The sequence below is a fragment of the Protopterus annectens genome, chromosome 8.part0 (genome assembly GCF_019279795.1).
Source record: "Protopterus annectens isolate FY-2018-M chromosome 8.part0, PAN1.0, whole genome shotgun sequence".
NCBI classification, from domain to species: Eukaryota; Metazoa; Chordata; order Ceratodontiformes; family Protopteridae; genus Protopterus; species Protopterus annectens.
The window spans coordinates 616,717,378-616,739,127 of NC_056741.1; the positions used below are offsets into that span (position 1 = coordinate 616,717,378).

General features: G+C 43.0%; 1 protein-coding gene across 2 annotated transcripts in view; it reads left to right on the forward strand.

The window, feature by feature from the left end:
* GNL3L (G protein nucleolar 3 like) overlaps positions 1-21,750 on the forward strand; it is a 509,739-nt gene that overhangs the window by 188,768 nt on the left and 299,221 nt on the right. For both annotated transcript variants that reach the window (XM_044080108.1, XM_044080107.1), the window contains exon 9: positions 1,347-1,434. In XM_044080108.1, coding sequence (XP_043936043.1) covers positions 1,347-1,434 — 88 coding nt within the window. The remainder of the gene's footprint in view (positions 1-1,346; positions 1,435-21,750) is intronic.

The following is a 21,750-nucleotide window of genomic DNA, read 5'->3' on the forward strand; positions in this document are numbered from 1 at the left end:
GTTTACATACAGGTTTTACAAGTTTGTAAGTTTGTATCTCTGCTTCCTTACTCACTGGTTCATTCCTTGTGGTTGATGGGGTTAGGGGGCATTCAAGTACTAGAAATTCTGTGGCAGATGCCCTCCATTATGCCTGCACAGTGATGCCATGGCATTTACCCTAGGGGTACACAGGCTGAAGGTCAAGAGAAAGAAATAGACACAGAGAGCAACTAAAAGGCATGTCCAAGTGTAGATTCACATAATTCCACCTTTTTGAAGCTCAGCTGGTATGGTGAGTACTCTGCTGTTTGTAACTTGTTAGTGTTGTCACTGATGGTTATTATCAACACAGCAAAGTTCAAATCCTTTGATAGAACAGAATTCATAATGAATGCTGTTGTCAATGTAAGTGGATATGTTCGTACTGACACTCTTTCTTTGTGTGTCACCAACTTTATAACATAGTATGCATTTGCAAAAATAATGGTGTGTGGAGTGATATTAGCAAAATGGTCTTCTACCCTTACGACAGCTGTATTTATTCATTCATTCAGTTGTTGACCGAGCATGATATGCTAAACATTTACCAGCTTAAAACGTACTAATGCATAGTTGGGTAGACACAGCATTTCTGAAACCATTTCAAAGCACCTTTACAAATTACTGATAACAGAGTATGCTCAGTAGATGTTAAGCAGACTTTTATATGTAGGGTTCACAAAAATTAAATGCAGACATCTTACAGATTACAGAAACCATTTTCTGTAACAGTACTGTAGTGCAAACCTAATGGAGCCATAATGGCTCTGTTATCTGATAAGTTTCTTAAACATTATATATAACCTTAGAAGTCAGCTGTGTAAATCAGATTTTTTAAAGCAAACTATTTGGATACTTTTTATTTGTATGAAATACACAGCAGCTTGTTAGTAGCTGTGTTTTTAATATGTGTTTTCCAGGTACCCCTGAAATGTATTTCTTATTTGGATAAGTTAATTTCTTATTTATATATGACTTTTAGTAGTTGATGAACTGACTGCTGTAATGTACGGGTTTAATGAACTGGAAGTTTTACACTGCATATAAAAGCAAAAATCATACCTTTGTTATACGATATATGATAACAGTTTTAATTCCCACTGTTTAGATGCACACAGTTAAACACTGTCATGCTTTTCTCTACTGCTATATGTTGTTAGAAAGCAGAAAAAAAGATAGAGACTGTCAATAGAATATCTGTTTATATTTGCCATAAATCAAATAAATAAATAAAAAGCTATATTTAATATTTCAGAAGAGAAATCAGGATAGTGGACCAGCATAACGCTCTGGTTTCAACATTTATTTTTTGGCTTTTGTCACAGGCTTTCCTAATGTGGGCAAAAGCAGTTTAATCAACAGTTTAAAAAGAGCTCGTGCCTGCAATGTGGGAGCAACACCTGGAGTAACAAAGTAAGAGACTTGAGACTTTCTTGTAATATTGACATGGGTTGTTGCATTTGTTTGCAGTCATTTGCTGTGAATGGCATAATTACTTCTGTGGCTGCAATGGGCTATGAGAATTGGTTATTTACAGTGAAATTAGTAACTCTGTATTTGAGTCTGTTAGTACAATCCAAAGCTGCTGGATAACTAAGTTGTATTGAGTGTGTCTCTGTCATGTAAACATACAACTTCTTATTAGCTTTGGTGTGACTGCCTATATTACAAGCTGATTAATTACAAATTTAATATTTGGTTCCCTACTTGGTAGGTTCTGTGATTGGCTTCATCGTCTCCAGCAGTCATCATTTGGCATTTTTATCAGAACATTTCTTGCTGAGGAGTCAGTGTGCTCTGTGACAGTACACACCATGATATTATAAGGTATCTACATAAGCACCACAAACCCTGGAGGCCTACCAGCTCTTTTCTGCTAACGGTATCATTCAGACCTTGAGCCTGCTCTTTGCCAGTGAAAAGTATCACATTAGCAGACAAGACCTACCAGCAGTGTTCATTCTCTGTCTCTCTTATGAAGAAGCATAACATTACACACTGCCAGAAATTCCAGTGACTTAACCCTGACACTGCACATGGTGAAGAGAAAAGCTTCTGGCCTACCTTGGTGACAGAAGAGTGGCGGCATTTGAAAGCCCCCTTAAGTGGGGACTGGTGACAAGGTCCAGCACAGAGTCCCAGGCATTAGTAATAAAGTCATAAGAACAGAAGGTCAGATGTTAGACCGCACCTAGCCCTTTTGTAGGCAAGTCATTTTTTTAATATGTTTGTAGAAATTTTCGAGGAATAATAAATATAGCAATATAACACACAGCTACCAAAAATGGCATGTGAAGAGTCATAATTAACAAATGAGGTTGGTCTATCTCGCCGTTCATTCTTGCAGATGGGTTCGGAGCCGATCCTCGGCTCTGAGTCGGCCTACTACAAAGCTCGAGGTCTTCAGACAGCTCGAGGCAAAGTCCCTATCCCATGATGCACCTAGTTACCTCAGATCTAGTTTGCCGCTGCAATAGATCGGAGGATGTTCTTCGTGTTTCATTGTTGCAGTCATTACATTTGGTAATCTGCTGGCAGGTTGCCCTCAGTCGGCCTGAATATCAAAGTCTTGGGTCCTGCGTCAGTTGCTGTCTCCTCTTCCATGATGTCAGGTCGTTAGGGGTATAAACCATGCAGCCGACACCATTTTCTTCAGTCTTTCTTGCCACTCAGTGCCTGAAGCAGAAGCAGTTCGCAAGTGCCGGTCAGCCGACTCCTGAAATTTTCACATTCGAGTTTCAGAACCAAAGTCTTCAATTAAAGCTAAGTACCCCGTTAGGGAAACTTTTTTTTGCTCCTTACCGAAGTCAGTAAAAGTTAATAATTGCATTACTTGTGGGAAGCAAATATCTCATAAGGATTTTCATTTGTACTGTATTCCTTGCCTAGGCCCAGATCATAACGTGCCTTGCTGTTGGTTTTGTGCTAGATTTAACCAACGCACTATTAATGTCGGTATATCTTTGCTTCAAAATATTTTGGAAACAGATTTAATTACCCTGACATGTCGTCGGATAGCAATCCGACTACCAGAGTTCACAAACAATGCAAAGAAAAGGACACAGACAGACCATCGAGGTCCAAAACCGACAACGAAGCTTCTCCTAAGCCAGTCGCCGGTTCGCCGGTACTCAGTGAGGCACTTTCGCAGCCCCTGATACCCACTACTTTCAAGTCGCAGGCCTCTACCGCGACCCATGTGGTGTCTGGCATGCCGCGAGATTCTCAGAGTATTGGACCCGCGGATGTCTCTCCCTCAGATGAGTCCGGAGCCGCTGAGCAGGCACCGGCTTCTGAGGGTGTTTTCAGGCCTCAACATTTCTATATAAAACCGACGCCAGCTTCAAAAACAGAGAAAAGCAACTTCTGAGGCTAAAAAACCGACCCATGAGCCATGTGCTCAGGCCTCTATGCCTAAAAAAAACAGATGATTAAAATGGCTGAAGACTTAATTACCTTGATCAGAGGTTCCCAACCCCCCCCCCCCCCCCAATAAGAGGCCTAGGCAAGACACTGATTATGAATCTTCAGATCAGGTTTCTATTTCTTCTGATTCCTCTTTTGATCAGGAATTTTTCTGTACCACCCTATGAGGATTCAGATGCAGAGGAATCCATCCCATCTGCATCTCCTCCTGAAGATTATTCTTTTGGAGAAACCTTGCATACTTTAAGGGAACATTTTCATTGGGAGAGTCAGGTTTTCTCAGAATCAAAAAAGAGGCTTAGGGATTTCCTTCTTCTTCCTCAGCATAGGCCTTTGGCTATACCTCCTGTATTAGACATTGTTGATGATGTATTTTTGGAATCAAGCATGGCTCCTGATTCCCTATCTCTGGCTCCTAGTAAGCCAGACAGATATTACAGGGTTCCTGACTCCCACAAATTTTTATTCAAAAATCCTGCTGCTGACCCTGAAACTATCTCACAGGGTCCCAAAGGTGTAAAGGCCTCAACAGCTAAGAATCCTATCCCCTCTGATAGAGATTCCAGGGCACTGGATAGATGGGGAAAGAAGGTTTATACGTCTGCAACCTTGGCAATTGGGGCCTTAAACTGCCAGTTTCATATGCTTAAATATCAACAGCATGTTATGGGATTATTGAAACAGAAAATGATGTTGATTTCTGAATGTGTTGAAAATAAAGAATTACAGGAATTATTGCATGCAGCAGAACAGGTTGGAAAGCATACCTTGCAATGTGGTTTTGATTCCTTGGAGGCCTCTTGCAGGGCCGCAGTTACTGGATCTGTGATTAGAAGGCATGCCTGGCTCATGGAGCAAAATCTGCCTGATCATGTTAAAGCTAAATTATTGGATGCACCGTTACAGCATGATACTCTGTTTGGTAATAAGGCAGAAGAGGTTTTAAAGAAAATGGAAGACAACACTAAATCTATGCAAACTGTAAAAGATTTCTTACAAGTGCAGCCACCCAGATTCAGTAGACACTGGCCTACAAAAAATTAGTCCTTTCCTGTGTCCAACAGAGCCTCACGGGGCAAGCCCAGGCACTCAAAAGGCTCTAGATACCAATCACAGGGTTCTTACAGGTCAAAGCAATGGGGTGCCTCTACCTCCAAATCTGGAGGAAGCAAAGCACAATCCTACAGTAAACAGTCTCAATGACTTCCCTCTGCCATCACCAAGCACTTATCTTTTGGCAGCCCCCTTAGGGGGAATATTAGCACTTCATGCTCAAAATTGGCAGTTAATAACCCAGGACAAGTGGGTATTAAATATAGTATCCCAGGGATACAGATTTCATTTCCATACCTTGCCAATTCCAAACGGTTGGCCAGATCTGCCACAAAATCAGTGGCAGAGGCACAGAAACAAGTTACGTCCCTCATGGATATGGGGGCTATTCAGTCAGTACCAGAACAGGAAAAAGGGCAATGGGCTTATCAAGACTGTTCCTGGTACCCAGAAAAGACAATGCCTGGCGCCCAATACTGGATTTATCGATTTTGAACACATTCTTGTACATACCAAAATTCAAAATGCTGACTTTGCAACAGCTTCTGCCCATGCTGGGCAAGAACGCTTGCTTAGTGACTCTAGACTTAAAAGAGGCATATCTGCATATCCCAATAAGGGAATCGTGCAGAAGATACCTCCATTTCAAGGCTGGTTTTATGCACTACCAATTCTCTGCACTGCCCTTTGGCTTATCTACTGTGCCCAGGGTCTTTACAAAGTGCCTGGCATCAGTAATTGTATTTTGCAGACAAAGAAGCATACAAATCTGTCCTTACTTGGACGACTGTCTCATTCAAGCAGAAAACAAGGACATTCTTCTTCAATATCTGGCGTTTGTAAAAAGGCTTCTAACATGCCTAGGGTACACAATAAACGAAAAGAATTCACAACTGGTACCCTCTCAGAAGATTACATTCCTGGGTGCAAGCTTGAATACAACTGCCCAGATGGCTTACCTTACGCCAGACAAGCAAAGGCAACTAACTATTTACTTCAAACAGATGGCAACAAAAACCCAGTTATCTGCAAGACAAATTCTGCAGGCTTTGGGGTTCATGGCATCCTGCGTCCTACTAATTCCATATGCAAGACTGCATATGAGGAAACTACAGTGGTATCTAAACAGTTTATGGAGTCAACATTGTCACAGTCTGGAAACAATGATTCCTCTCATTCCCTGCCTACAACAGGAGTTTCTTTGGTGGGCAGAGACATGTCACCAGAACATGGGACGGTCTTTTCACTCTACCCCTTGCCACCCAAACCCTAACTACAGACGCATCAGACTATGCTTGGGGGGCCCACCTGGGGGGGAGATGCATTCAGGGCATATGGAGCCCAAAACAAATGCATCTGCATATCAACCAGAAAGAGATGTTAGCTGTTCAGAATGCCCTGACAGCCTTCAAGAACTTACTTCATCCAGGACAACTACTGATAGACGGACAACACCACGGTTATGTGGTTCATAAGCAAGCAGGGGGGTACACATTCCTACCCCCTTTGCAGACTAGCCATGGCATTGTGGGACACAGCCTTGACTTACCAAGTACATCTTCAAGCTCAATTCCTGCCAGGAAAACAAAATATTCTGGCAGATGACCTAAGCAGAAATCTTATGGACCCTCACGAGTGGAAACTGGATCCACAAGTCTTCAGCATGATAACAGAGAAATGGGGGAGTCCGGACATAGATCTATTTGCCTCTCCCCAAAATTATCAGCTGGACAAATTCTGCACACGGACTTATCACAGACAAGCATGGAAAGTGGATGCCCTATTCTTCAGTTGGAAAAACCTATCAGTCTACGCCTTTCCTCCTCTGCCTCTTCTTCCCAAGGTCTTACTAAAGGTCAGACAGGAAAAAACAAAAATGATCCTAATTGCCCCGGACTGGCCTCACCAGCGCTGGATATGTCTCAACTCCATCCTTGGTACTTGCCTCAAATACCTCATCTACTGTCTCAGCAGAGCAATCAAATTCTGCACAATCAGCTCCAAACTCCGAACCTGGCAGCATGGTTGATCATGTAATTATTCAAACAACACCTCTCAGTAAATCTGTGATGGATGTCATTTTGGAAGCCAGAAGGCCTAGTACTAGAAAATCTTATGCTGATAAATGGAAGAGATTCTGTGCTTGGAACCAAGCACAAGGAACGGACACAGCAAAGCCAAATATTCCTCAGATTTTACAATACTTGACTGAGATGCTTGACAAGGGCCTATCTTTTTCATCAATAAAAATCCATGCCTCTGCCATCTTGGCTCATTACAACACAGAGCCTCCTCTCTTTTCTCATCCTCTGCTAAAACAGTATCTTTGAGGGGCCAAAAATTTAAGGCCTCCCAGAAGATCACTCCTGCATAGGATCTCTATTTTGTGTTGGAAAAGCTCACCCTGCCTCCATTTGAACCAGCAGCTACTGCAGATATAAAGTTTTTATCTTTGAAAACAGCTGTCCTTCTGGCAATCGCTTCTCCAGAAGGGTTTCAGAACTACAGGCCCTCATGGCTGTGGAGCCTTTTATTACATTTTACCTGGACAGGGTGTCCCTCAGGACTAATCCTTCCTTTATGCCTAAGGTGGTATCCAGTGTGGCTCTTAACCAAACTATTCACCTGCCAACATTTTACCCAAATCCGCAGAGCAAGGGGAGCGGATTCTGCATTCCTTGGACGTACACAAAAAACTAGGATTTTACTTAAACCGGACCAAATCTCTAAGAAAGTCTGAGCAGCTACTGGTGGCATTCGCTGCAGGATCAAAGGGGAAGGCGATTTCAAAGCAGACTATTTCAAAGTGGATAAGCCACTGCATTCATTTCTGCTACTTGCATCATGGTAAACCGGTGCCCAAGGGAATCGGGTCACATTCCACCAGGGCTGTATCTACCTCAGCAGCTTTTCTCAGAGGGGTGCCAACCAAAGATATTCTAGAAGCTGCTACTTGGAGCTCTGTTCATACTTTTACAAAGCATTATCATTTGCCTCTCTTCTCTAAGTCCAGGGCAGGCTTTGCCACTGCAGATGTTCTTCATTCCACATTGCTGCAGTCCTAACTATTGGGTAGTCCGCTGTCCAGTCGGCCCGAATACCAAAGTATATGGCTGACGTCGGTCAGGGCGCATTAGACTGACGTCAGTACGTCAGGGTACTAATGCGCATGACCGACGTCATATCCTCAGTCTTTTTTGCCGCATGGTCCGATGCAGAAGCAGTTTTGCGAGTGCAGGTTGGCGTTCTGAAATTTTCTGAAGCCGGAGTTTCAGACCGAATCAAAGTTGGCTAAGTACCCCGTTGGGGAACATTTTGGTTTTTTCTTGCCTCAGTATTTAACCGGATGTCAGAAAAAGTGAATAACTGTATTTCTTGTGGGAAACAGATACCTCATAGGGATTACCATACCTTGTGTATACCTTGTTTAGGGCCTGAGCACGACGTTGTTGGCTGCCGCTCTTGTGCTAGATTTAACAAACGCACTATTAAGAGAAGGTTAGACTGTGCCAGGTTAGTGTTTGGGAAGCGTTGTAATTATAAAATGCCGTCGGATGTTCCGACGCCCGCTTCGTCCAAAAAGCGCAAGGACAAAACAGCGAAGCCTAGGGTTGATGAACCGGCAGTCCCGGACGCCGGTTCTTTAGAAGGCTCAGTGGAGCCAGAGGTTTTGCCAGGAGTTTCTTTGGAGTCTCAGGCAGAGACTTTACTGTTACAGGATGTGCCTTCTCAGGAGGTAGGCCAGGCTGAGGGGGCTTCTCAGGTAACTGTTCTTCCCTCTCTTCCCAAGGTAGTTAGAGCCTCTCCTTCTGTTTCCAAAGCTTCTTTGAGAGGTAGGCCAAGTTTAGCTTCAGTGGGGCTTCTCCTAGCACTTCAGGTTCTGTGCCTAAGAAACATATGCTTAAAATGGCAGAAGATTTGATTACTATGATTAGAGGTTCTATGCCCCCTCCTGATAAGAGGCCTAGGGTGGAACCTGAGTTTGAGAGTTTTGAACAGTGTTCAGAGGCTTCTGAGTCTTCTGCGGAAGACTTGCAGGAGTATCCTCCTTATTCTGATTCTGATGTGGATGATTCCACTCCTACAGCTTCTCCTCCTGAGGATTTCTCATTTTCAGAGACTCTGCATTCCATGAGGGAGCACTTTAAATGGGGAGGCCAAGATTACTCTGATTCCAGGAAAAGGCTTAGGGAATTCTTCTTTTTACCCCAGCATAGGCCCTTAGCTATACCTCCTGTGTTGCATGTGGTGGAAGATGTTTTTGCAGAGGCTTCCCTGAACCCTGATTCTTTGCCTCCTGCTCCTGTTAAACCTGATAGGTACTACAGGGTGCCTGAAGCTCATAAGTATCTTTTTAAGAGTCCTAGGGCAGACCCGGAAACTGTTTCTCAGGGACCTAAAGGTGTTAAGGCCTCTGTTGTTAAAAACCCTGTTCCCACTGATAAAGAGGCAAGGGCTTTGGATAGATGGGGAAAGAAAGTGTATACTTCTTCCACTTTAGCCATGAGGGCGTTGAATTGTCAGTTTCACATGCTAAAATATCAAAATTATCTCCTTTCACAATTGAAATCTAAGGTGGATGCTTTGGCGGAAGGTATTGACTGTAAAGAGTTGCTGGATTTAGTTCATGTGTCTGAACAAGTGGGTAAGCATTCTTTGCAATGTGGTTTTGATGCTGTACAGGCCTCCTCGAGGGTGGCTGCCACTAGTTCTGTTCTTCGCAGGCATGCCTGGTTGAGGGATCAGAATTTAGCTGAGCATGTTAAGACAAGGATTTTGGATGCTCCTTTACAGTCTGATGTGTTGTTTGGTTCGCCTGTGGAAGCAGTTTTAAAGAAAATGGAGGACAAAGCTAAGTCTATGCAAACTGTTAAGGATTTTTTGCAGGTGCAGCCACCGAAGTTTAGTAGAAATTGGCCTACTAAGGGATGGACATATCCTGCTTATGATTCCCAGTCTAGGGGTAGGTCTAGACGTGGTAGGGGCAGAGCTCAAGGTTCTTTTAGGCCTAGAACAGGGAGTTCACATGCTCAGACTTCTGGTGAGGGCAGGGGTCAGTCCTTTCGTAAACAGACCCAATGACCTGCCTTTTCAGCTGCCAGTAGATTCTCGCCTGGCAGCTCCTTTGGGAGGAAGACTGTCTCTTTTCAAAGAAAATTGGGATTTAATTACTCAAGACAGATGGGTGTTGGATATCATTCACCACGGTTACAGGTTTTCTTTCCATACCTTGCCCCCTTTCAAAGGCATGCCAGACGTTCCTCCTCCACAAAGGAAAGAGGCTCACAAGCAAATTTCTCTGTTACTCCAAATAGGGGCCATTCAGCCAGTCCCTGTATCAGACAGGGGCCTAGGATTTTATTCTCGCCTGTTCCTAGTACCAAAGAAGGGGAACACGTGGAGACCAATTTTGGATTTATCTATCCTCAACACTTATCTGGACATTCCCAAGTTCAAGATGTTGACGTTACAACAGCTTTTACCTCTGCTGGGCAAAGATCACTGGATGGTAACTTTAGATCTCAAGGAAGCTTACCTTCATGTGCCTATAAGACTAAGTTGCAGGAAGTATCTGCGTTTCGAGCTGGAAATTCTCATTATCAGTTCTCTGCATTGCCCTTTGGCTTATCTACTGCCCAGAGTATTCACAAAGGTTCTGGCTCCAGTGATAGCTTACTTCAGGCTAAAAGGAATTCAAATCTATCCTTACTTGGACGACTGCCTGATTCTGGCTCAAGAAAAGGAAGACCTTCTACAGCATCTGGAATATGTTATAGCAGTGCTAAGATGCCTAGGGTATTCTGTGAACGAAATAAAGTCCAGTCTAGTACCCTCTCAAGACATGTGCTTTCTGGGTGTGAGACTGAATACAGCAGCCCAGATGGCCTTTTAACCCCGGACAAACAAAAGAGTCTATCACTTTACTTCCATCAACTATCTCATCAGTCCGTGCTGACTGCAAGGACAGTCCTTCAAGCATTAGGGTTCATGGCATCTTGTATTCTGGTGCTTCCCAATGCCAAACTGCATATGAGGAAGCTACAATGGTATCTCAAAATGTATGGACACAGCACTGCCAGGATTTGGACACTGTCATTCAAATAATACCTTGCCTTCAAAAAGAATTTTGTGGTGGGCTCAGGAATGTCACCTAAACAAGGGACTCTCTGTGACCCGGCCAGAGGCGAGTCAGATTTTAACGACAGATGCCTCGGACATTGCTTGGGAGCTCATCTAAATGGAAAGTGGATACAAGACAAGTGGCCTGCCAGACTACAGCATCTACATATCAACATGAAGGAGATGTTAGCAGTCCAGTTTGCATTAATGGCTTTCAAGGAGTTACTTCTTCCAGGGCAGGTGTTGATTCTAACAGACAACACAACTGTCATGTGGTACATCAACAAACAAGGGGAACACATTCTTATCCTCTATGCAGGCAAGCAATGATTTTATGGGAGACTGCGCTCAGCTTGCAACTAACTCTTCAGGCAAGGTTTCTGCCGAGCACAGAACTCCTTAGCAGATGTGTTAAGCAGACAAATCATGGATCCCCACGAGTGGAAACTGGATCTTCATGTATTTCAGACATTGACAGTGTCATGGGGAACTCCAGACATAGATCTGTTCGCTTCTCCACTAAACCACCAGCTGCCAAAGTTTTGCACAAAGGGGTTTCATCACACAGCTTGGAAAGTGGATGCTCTTTCTTTCAGTTGGAAAAATCTTCATGTGTATGCCTTTCCACCTCTGCCTCTTCTTCCAAAGGTGCTCTTAAAGGTCAGACAAGACAAGCCAAGGATGATTTTAATAGCTCCAGATTGGCCTCGGCAACACTGGTACCCACTACTAAGGAGTCTGGTAAGGAAGCCTCCATGGCCTTTACCTTTGATTCCACATCTGTTATCTCAGAAGGACGGTCATCTGCTCAATGTCAAGCTTCACTCTCTTCATCTAACAGCCTGGCATATTCTGTGTTGAAACACAGCAGGTCTCAACTTCCTCAACAAGTTTTAAATGTGATTATGGAAGCTAGAAGACCTAGTACAAGGAAAGTGTACGCAGAAAAATGGAAGAGATTTTTATTTTGGAGTACAGCAAAGAATTTGGAGATTTCTGAGCCTAATTTGAGTGTGGCTCTTCAATATCTTACTGAGTTATTGGACAAAGGTTTGTCCTTCTCTTCCATTAAGATTCATGCTGCAGCAATTTCAGCTCACTATGATTGTGACCCACCATTGTTTTCATCCTTTGTTCAAGCAGTTTCTTAGAGGGGCAAAGAATATAAGACCCCCACGAGAGCTCCTACTCCTGCTTGGGATCTCAATTTTGTGTTGGAAAAACTTACTCTACAACCTTTTGAGCCTGCGGCTACTGCTGAATTGAAATACTTGTCATGGAAGACTGCTTTTCTGTTGGCTATTACTTCTGCAAGAAGGGTGTCTGAGTTGCAGGCCCTTATGGCAGTAGAGCCCTTTTGATTTTCCATAAGGATAGGGTATCATTACGTACTAATCCTTCCTTTATGCCTAAGGTGGTTTCTAGTGTGGCTTTAAACCAAACTATTCATTTGCCTACTTTTTATGCAGACCCCAAAATAAAGGGGAAAAGATTTTGCACACTTTAGATGTACACAGGCAATTGCGTTATTATTTAAGCAGGACTAAGGATTTTAGGCAGTCTCAGCAGTTGTTTGTTTCTTTTGCTTTGAGTTCAGGGCAAGCCTGTGTCAAAACAAACTATTTCTAGGTGGATTGGGTTTTGCATTGCATTTTGTTATTCCCATCATGGCAAGGAGATTCCAGCTGGGATTAGGCCTCATTCCACTAGGGCTACTGCCACTTCAACAGCATTTTTAAGGGGGGTGGCAACTAAGGATATTTTGGAGGCAGCTACTTGGAGTTCAGTGCATACTTTCTCTAAGCATTATCACCTTCCTCTCTACTCTAAGTCTAGGGCTGGTTTTGCCACAGCTATTTTGCAAGGCATGTTGTCAGCTCCTGCTTCTTTATGATTTGCCAGCCTCCCTTACCTCTGCTTTGGGATTCTACCCAATAGTTAGGACTGCAGCAATGTGGAATGAAGAACATAGTACAGTTTTGTACCTACCATAAATGTAGATGTTCGAGGATCCACATTGCTGCAGTCCAATTTACCCTCCTTCCCCTCTGTGTTTAGGGGTGGTTGTGTAGGTGAGGTTATATGCTTATAATTTTGTATATATTGTACATATTTTTGGTGCAGGTATATTGGGCCTTGTCTTTTCAGGGTCTTCTGACATCTGGGGCAAGAAAAGACTGAGGATATGACGTCGGTCATGCGCATTAGTACCCTGACGTACTGACGTCAGTCTAATGCGCCCTGACCGACGTCAGCCATATACTTTGGTATTCGGGCCGACTGGACAGCGGACTACCCAATAGTTAGGACTGCAGCAATGTGGATCCTCGAACATCTACATTTATGGTAGGTACAAAACTGTACTTTCTGCAGTGCCTTATAGCCGCTCCTAATGCTATTTAGTTCCAGCCTCCCATCCATAGCTGTGGGATTCTACCCAAATGTAATGACTGCAACAGTGAAGCATGAAGAACATAGTACAGTTGTGTACACTTACCATAAATGTAGATGTTCGAGTGTATTCACTGTTGCAGTCCGGGTTACCCACCCGCCATCCCCCTTTTTTGTAGAACTTCTCTTTCCTTCACTATATTCTACAGCCTTTGTGGTGTATTTGCTTTTAGATGAAGGTAAAGTTTATGTTATTACAATTGCATTTAGATATATATTTTTGCTCCCCATTTGTGGGGCACCTGACATCTGGGGCAAGAAAACTGAAGAAAATGTTATTGGCTGCAAGGTTTATACCCCTGACGACCTGACGTCATAGAAGAGGAGACAGCAACCGATGCAGGACCCAAGACTTTGATATTCAGGCCGACTGAGGGCAACCTGCCAGCAGATTATCCAAATGTAATGACTGCAACAGTGAATACACTCAGAACATCTGCATTTATGGTAAGTATACACAACTGTACTTTCCTCAGCAATAGCTCGGGCCAGTAAAATTTTATTACAATTTTTTTTTCTCAAAAATTGTTTATTCTCTCTTAGCTTTGCCTTCAACTTGTTTACATTTATATATCTTTAGTGTGCTATTCCTTGGTGTGCCTTTTTCATATATATAATATAACTTTTGGCCTTCGTTTGTTTTTCTAAAGGCCTTTGTATTTAGTATAGTTAGAGTAGTTATATAGTTATTGTGTGCTTTGATAACTTTTCATATTTAGAAGTTCTTAAATATAGTTATGGTGTGTGTGTGTGTTTATAGTGACACTTATCACAAGATATTTAGCCCATAGTTTTTTATTAGGGCTGGTTTAAATAGTTTTGGGTGTGTCTTTCACTGATTTTGTGCTATTCATTATGGCTGACCAGGATAGGGATAAGCATCCTAAATCAGGATTCAAGAAATGTCCAAAATGTGGACAGGAAATGTCTGTAACAGATAGTCGTGTAAATTGTGTCTACTGTTTTGGAGCTTTACACCTTCAGGAAAGTTGCTCCATTTGTCATTCTTTCTCTTCCAGGGTCCTTCAGGAGAGAAAGAGAAAGTTAGTAAACATAGGTTTAGTCAAACCATCTTTTTAAGAAGCTTTGAGTGACCAGGACAGGTCTAGCAAATCCTCAAAGTCTTCTAAGGCTTCTACTTCTTCTGAAGTAAAAAAAAATCTAAAATAACATTGACATCGGCTCCACAGCCCTCGGATCCGACCATCTTGTCCTTTCGGAGCTGGTCCCTGGTCCTGGAACCGGTATCCGAAGTGCCAAAATCTCCACTCCTGCAGTCTGTACCTCCTTCTATCCACTCATCTCAGTCTTCGATAAGCCTTTCCAATTTGGATGTGGATCGTGTGGTGCAGAAGCTTTTACAGGCACCGGCCTTTGCTAAATTTTTATCGGCTCTGACCCAAACCGCTTTGGAACCAAAGACCCTTTTATCATCTACTACTTTTCCTCCTCCGAGCCAGAGGAGCCGGACTTGATGATCGTTGGGCCTTCAGAAACGATGCCTGCTCCAGTGTCCTTGGCTCCGTTTACTGTGATATCATCGGTGCCGATCAAGGAATCTAGGAACCGACACTCTCTGGTCGGGTCCGGGGAGGATAGTTGGACTGACTTGTCAGTTCCGACTCAGCCTCTCGGAGCTTCAGCTCGGATGAGCTTGGCTCCTACCTCTGGCACAGAGCTCACTGTCCCAGTGCCAGGGGTATCGACGGTTTCCTCGGATCCGTCAGTCCCTTCTCATCTGAGCAGAGGCGCCTTCAAAGCCATGAGGAGAGTTATGTCTCCTAAGACATCTTCGACTTCAGGTCCAGCTACCTCCTCCCCAAAAGTGCCTTTGTCTGCTTCACAGATCCTTGCTAAGCATAGAGACCCAGAGCCTCAGGAAGCTCCATTGGGTTGTCCCTGCTCTTCCGAGCACCAGAAGCTCCCATTGATGAGGTTCCCAGGAAGAGAATCTGTAAGAGGAAGCATTTAGACTCCCCACAGGAGTCTCTCACATCCAGTACCGACTTGGATGAATCAGAAGGGTCCCCTTGGTCTCCCTCTGAGGATATCTCATTTACTGAGATATTAAAAATCCTAAGGCAGAGGGGTGACTGGCAATCCACCAACCCTACTGAAGATGAGTCTGTTCTCCTGAAGGCTTTTGGGTCTCAGCCCTCCACCTCTTGGGCGTCTCCACCCTTCGATGAGCTTATGGAGCTGGTCTCACGAAGGGCATGGGAGTCTCCGGACACCATGGAGCTTGTCTCCAGGAGGCCTAATAAATTTATTTCTGCCCCCCAGGAATCCCCTCCATTGACAAGAAAAATCACGGACGTTCCACCCAGTTATAGGGAACAGGCAACAATAGAGGTCCAAACGTTGCTAAGAAAAAGAGTCATCCAACCTGTTCCAGCAGACCAGATAGGATCCGGAACTTACTCAAGATTTTTTTTAGTTCCAAAAAAGACAGAGGACTGGAGAACTAATTTGGACCTCAGCAGACTAAACAGATCTGTCAAGAAAGAGAAGTTCTGGATGGTCACGCTTCAGTCGATACTTCCCTTTTTAGGGAAAGACAATTGGATGTGCTCGATAGATCTTCAGGATGCATATTACCATATAAAAATGGCCAGACCATCCAGGAATCATCTGCGCTTCCAGTTGGGAGCCAATCATTACTAGTTTTGAGCCCTGCCCTTTGGTCTCACTCCAGCCCCCGGAGTGTTCAAATGTATGGCACTGGTCACAGCTCACTTGAGACGTTTAGGATTCCAGGTGTTTCCGTACCTAGACGATTGGCCCCGCACCGCCACCACCAGGTATCAGCTCTTATAAGCCAGGGACACCACTCTTGCACTCTGCACTCATCAGGACACTACAATAAACTCGAAAAATCTGCCTTGTCGCCATCGCAACATACCATTTTTATCGAAGCAGAATTTGACAGCACCACCACTTTGAGGTTTCCAGCAGAAAGAGTCTTAATACTCCATCAGCAGGTCCACAATTTCATATCCAAAAACAAGGCTCCAGCATCAGAAGTACTAAAATTGTTAGCCATTATGGCAGCTGAATATTAGCCATACAGTTGGGTCGCATCCACATGCGGATTCTGCAATGGCTGCTGTTCACTCAGTGGTCTTACCAAGAGCTCCCAATGTCTCATCTTGTAATGATCACAAACACATGCAAAAAGGATCTTCAGTAGTGGTTGACCTCTCTTCATGTTACGATAGATCATCCTTTTGTTCTACCCCCATCAGCAGCCACAATGACATGGATGCTTCCCTGATGGGGGGGGGGCATTTTCAGGGAAGAACAGCCCAAGGCACATAGACCGATCAGGAGACACATCTGCATATCAATGTCCTGGAGATGAAAGCAGTACTTTTAGCGTTGCAGTACTTCCAGGACTCTCTTCCTCTGGGATCAATTGCAATTCAGACAGACAACATGTCAGTGGTCTGGTACTTGAACAAACAAGGAGGAACCAGGTCCTACCCCCTTTGTCGCGAAGCCCTAAGAGTATGGCAATGGGTTACATCCACCCAGCGCTTTCTGTTAGCAATGCACGTCTCGGGGAAATCCAACTTGATAGCAGACAAGCTGAGCAGAGCAATTTTGTTGCCTCACCAGTGGTCCCTCAAGAAAGAAATAGCGGACAAGATATTCCACAGGTGGGGCCAGCCTTGCTGCAACCTTTTCGCCAACTGTGTGAACACCAAATGCAGAAGCTACTTTGCCCTGATTCCCCCTCCGGGAGAAGCCCCAAGGGATGCACTTGTACACGATTGGTCTCTAGGTCTCCTCTATGTATTCCCACCGATTCTTTTGATACCCAAAGTACTACAGAAAGCAAAAGCCCTGGGAAGGGCCATCATTCTAATAGCCCCTCATTGGCCTCGTCAGATTTGGTTCCCCTTCCTTCGACTCCCATCAGTTGGAGGACCCTTGGATTCTGGACCCAGTTCCAGATCTTCTGACGCACTCATCGGGGGAACTTCATCTCTCTCTTCAGTCCCTGAAGCTGACAGCTTGGCAGTTCCAATTCCCAACATAGCCAGGTTCCATAACCTTTCGAATGAAACACAACACATTCTAATATCCTCTCATAAATCCTCTACGAGGAAGATATACCTTAGCAAATGGAAAAGATTTTCTGTATGGGCCTCTCAATATAACATTGATCCCTACCAAGCCCCTATGGTCTCCATGTTAGAGTTCTTGACCATGATTTTCAACAAAGGAACTGCAGCACTTGCTGCTATCTCTAATTTTCACCTTAGATTTGAAGGATTGAACATAATGTCACACAGACTATCCAAAGCCTTTCTTAAAGGGACCTTTCATCTCAGACCACCTGTGAAATCCCTTTATACCCCATGGAATCTAAACTTTATGCCTTCTCACATTATTCTCCCTCCTTTCAAACTAGCTTCCTCATGCGATTTGAAATGTTTGTCATGGAAGACTATCTTTTAGTAGCTATCACTTCTGCCCGCAAAGTGTCAGAGCTTCAAGTCTTGTCCATAAAGCCTCCTTATTTGATTTTCCATGCCAACAGAGTCTCACTACGAACTAATCCCTCTTTTTTGCCTAAAGTTTGTTCTGAAACTAACCTTAACTAAATTATTGATTTGCCAGTGTTCTTCCCCAAACACTCCAACAACTTAGAGTATATGCTACACAAGCTTGATGTTCATAGACAGCTCAGATTTTATTAGGATAGGACAAAAGAGTTTAGGAAATCAAAACAGCTTTTTGTTTCCCTTTCAGATTCCAGAAAAGGTATGCCAGTGGCTAAAACAACTCTGTCTAAGTGGTTATCCGATTGTATCACATTTGTTTATTCAGCTGCTAGTATGCTTTACAATACAAAATTAAGGCTTATTCTACCAGAGCAGTGTCTACATCATCTGCCTTTTCTGCTAAACTTCCTATAGACAACATTTGTGCAGCAGCCACCTGGTCAAGATCTCATACCTTTATCACTCATTACAATGTTGACAGGGCCTCCTTTGAGTCTACTCTCCTGAAAAACATACTCCCGTGATTCACCCGAGATAGATGGTGCTTGGGATGCTACCCATCTGTAAGAATGAACGGCGAGATAGAACAACTTCACATTAAAAAGTTATGTACTTACCATAACGTTCCATGTGAGTTGTTCATCTCGCCTTCATTCTTACTTCTCACCCTCCTACCCCCTCTAGGGTTTTTTCGAGGACCGAGATATTAGATTCTTCTTGGTTGCTCAACCCTTCTGTGGCTTTCTCTTATAGAATGATAGAATGATAGAATGAAATATGGTATTATTACATGCAGCAAACAAGATCTGAGGTAACTCTAGATGCATCACGGGATAGGGACTTGGCCTCAAGCTGTTTGAAGACCTCGAGCTTTGTAGTAGGCCGACTCGGAGCCGAGGATCGGTTCCGAACCCATCTATAAGAATGAAGGCGAGATGAACAACTCACATGGAACGTTATGGTAAGTACATAACTTATTTCTTTCTGTTTGAAATGTAAAAACTAAGAAATTATACACTGAAAGTCAGTAATAAACATGATTTATAAAACCTTTACTAAGAAAACATATACAGAATTGTGTGCCAATGCGCCAATCTGTACATACTTTATAAACGTCTTTAATCAAGGCATATATTAACTTTAAGGTATTTATAAAATATATTATGGATATTTACTGTAAATTGAACTAACCATTATGTAATAGTTAATCATTTTGATAATTTTAAAATTATTGAGCTGTACTCAACACATTTCCCTCAAAACTACCTGACAGAGTTTGATACCATCTTAAGTTTGAGTGAATATATTTTAAATTTTTCAATTAGCTGTTTAAATAATTTCCAGAAAGGACCGCTTTGCAACACCAGAAAATATGCAGAATATTCACATCATCATGAATACAAAATTAGCAAAATCAGCAGTATCTGTGCTTAATATACTTTAGAAAAGGGATTGCTTACCCAAGTAGGCCAAGTCAGGAAGAAGTTGTTATACCCCATGCAGTGTCTCAACCAGATGGTGAAATGATAACATATATTTAGCATTGTAATATTCCAGTACATTTTCTAAGTTGTAGAAACTGAACAGTTATTATGGAGAGATTGTCATAGTGCCTTAAAAGTGCAGAATTTGTCATAAGAAACTTTGTTCTATTTTAGTGATTAAGGAATGGTGTGTTAAAATGTTATTAACCAGTGGAAAATAACCTAAAGGCAAATTATTTTTAATGCATATTTGCTCTGGTATTTAATGCAAGGTTTCTATAAACAGAAATACTGGTTAGTTAGTTTTTTTTTTTTGCAGAGGAAGTATATTAGGTGTAATCTTTCTGTTATTCAAAAGCACATTTAGATTCTATATATTTGATTAATAAAAAGTTATAATTATGAAGTTTTAAAGTTTTTTTACCTTGTGAAAGGTGTGGACAAAGACTAACCAGAAATTTGGTAAGCCCTTACTAGATGCATTTCCTTTCTGAAAAAATATTTATCAACCTTATATAATTAAACTACATGTTTACCCTCATAAGAGCCGATCTGTTGTCTTTGGAGAGTGGCTTACAATTTTTGTAAGGGTGCAGGCCTTAGTTATGCTATGCTATACATAAAAGATTGTGAATGCTTAATGACATTTATAGGCATTAAGGTTCTCCTAGGCAGGTTTCTGTGAATTCGCTCTTTTAAATGTAGTAGCAGAGCATTTTAGGTATCCTTTGAAATGGTAAGTTTAAAGGGGGAAAATGTCTTGGGGAAACTGTTCAGTTTTTAAAATGGAAAATTAAGAGACCAAAATAAATATTGGTTAGACTCTATTTTTAATGTCCTCTTAATGATCCAAACCAGTGCTTCCCAACCTTTTTCTGGCCACGGCACATTAGCCAAATACCAAAGAGTAAATGGCACACTTGAGCTGAAATGCTTCCATTTCATTTTAAAATTATGTATTATGCTCAACTAGTACTGTAGAGGGCACTTTCCTGAAGTATGTCCTGGTCCTGTTGTACTCTCGCTCACCTTTTCCCAGGGCTTTCCAAGGAGAAATTCCTCTGAGTGTCATGTTTGTTTATTCCTAAAAGTCATCTGATGAGAATGTGATTTTGGCTTTGTGAAATGATAGGCTGGGTAGGTTCACTCTATGGCCACCTTAGGACTGTGGACCCTTAACTATGTTGTCTTCTTGCTCAAGATTCAGATCTTTCACGTCAAGTCAAGACTGGCTGGCCTTGATTATACTGGAGTCTTGTGTCAGTGACAGGCCATTTTTCCCATTTTCTGGCTACCCTAGATGAGGTTCACTTGAGCTTCTACCTGTTAGATACAGTGATCACTATGTCTAGATCTAGACTAGTCATGCACAATAGTATGTGACTGCACTTGCTGGTGTGCCTTAGGTAATCTTGAGTGGAGGAACTAAATTAAAGATCATTCTCCTTGATCCCCCTTTAACAGGGCATGTTTATTCAGGCATGGTATTGTAGTTCCTACATAGTGCCTTTGTAGCGAGAAGGCAACCCTCCTCCACTTTGGGTGCAAAGCTTCCTTCTCCATCCTCCTGCATTCCTGTTGCACTAGGGCTAGGCAATATGGTCCTCTTGCAAGGTCAAGCCTTTCACGCCCCCTTATGGATAAAAAGAGTATCCTCACTGATGGGGAGATCAGCTCCTAGTACCCTTGCAGAAGAGCTTTGGCTTTGCAATGGAGGATGACCCATGTTGAGCCCAAAGAGGGCTCCCTGTTTTCTTCTTTCTCTACCTCTGACAAAGCAGTGGGAGGAAGTGAGTAAGACCCCTTATTCCTGAGGTTTGGGAAGTCTAGCCAGCTGTGTTAGTGCAGAGACCTAAAGTCCTGAGTGCAGCCCAGGTGACCTGAGTTCATGGAAGGGGTAGAGGAAAGGATGAGCTTTAGTGAGCTAGTTTCTCCTCAAGGGAGTGGAGGCTCAGGAATGATTATGAACTGCGTGATTGAGAGGTTTCTCTGTCTTAAGTCTGAAGTCAAGACTGGTGATAGCAGGAACGCTGTCTTCATAGGGGTAGGACCATTGTTGATGTCATTTGCAGAAGCAGGTAATGTCCCTGGTATGGACCCACTCCTCATCCCCTAGATATGATTAGTGCACATCCACAACTAGTGGTAATATATGGCCCTTGCTACTAACATAGATAAGCTACTTCTATGAGAAGCAATAGTGGCTGTCAGGACTGCTGTAGTCCTATGACCAAACCTTTTTGCCAGATTATAAAAAAGGGAGGGGCTGGTGCATTGGCTTCTGGGGGAAACCCAGATTCCCAATGATTCAGACTGTGGCACATAGGGCAGTTTGGGACTGAAGGAGAGCAACAGAAAAAAAAGGAGAGCTTCATTGCTACAAAAAGAAACAGACCAACCTACATAAGGGAAGGATGTTTTGTGGCAAACAAATCTTGTGGTTTGGGAAATCTGCTTCCCAACCATATCCTGTTTCTGGCTTCTGTGACCCTGAGGAGTCCTTCTGAAGTTCTTTCCAGGATCCTTCCTTCCTGTTTGCAAGGAGTGTTCTGTATTCCATTCGGACTTAGTTATTATGGTTGTCACTCTGGCATGTGGAGAGGTGGTTCCCCCTTTCAGTCTTCATAGTGTCAAATGAAGATTGCCTGGAACCTCCTTTTTCTATCATATTTTCCTTTTGTGAA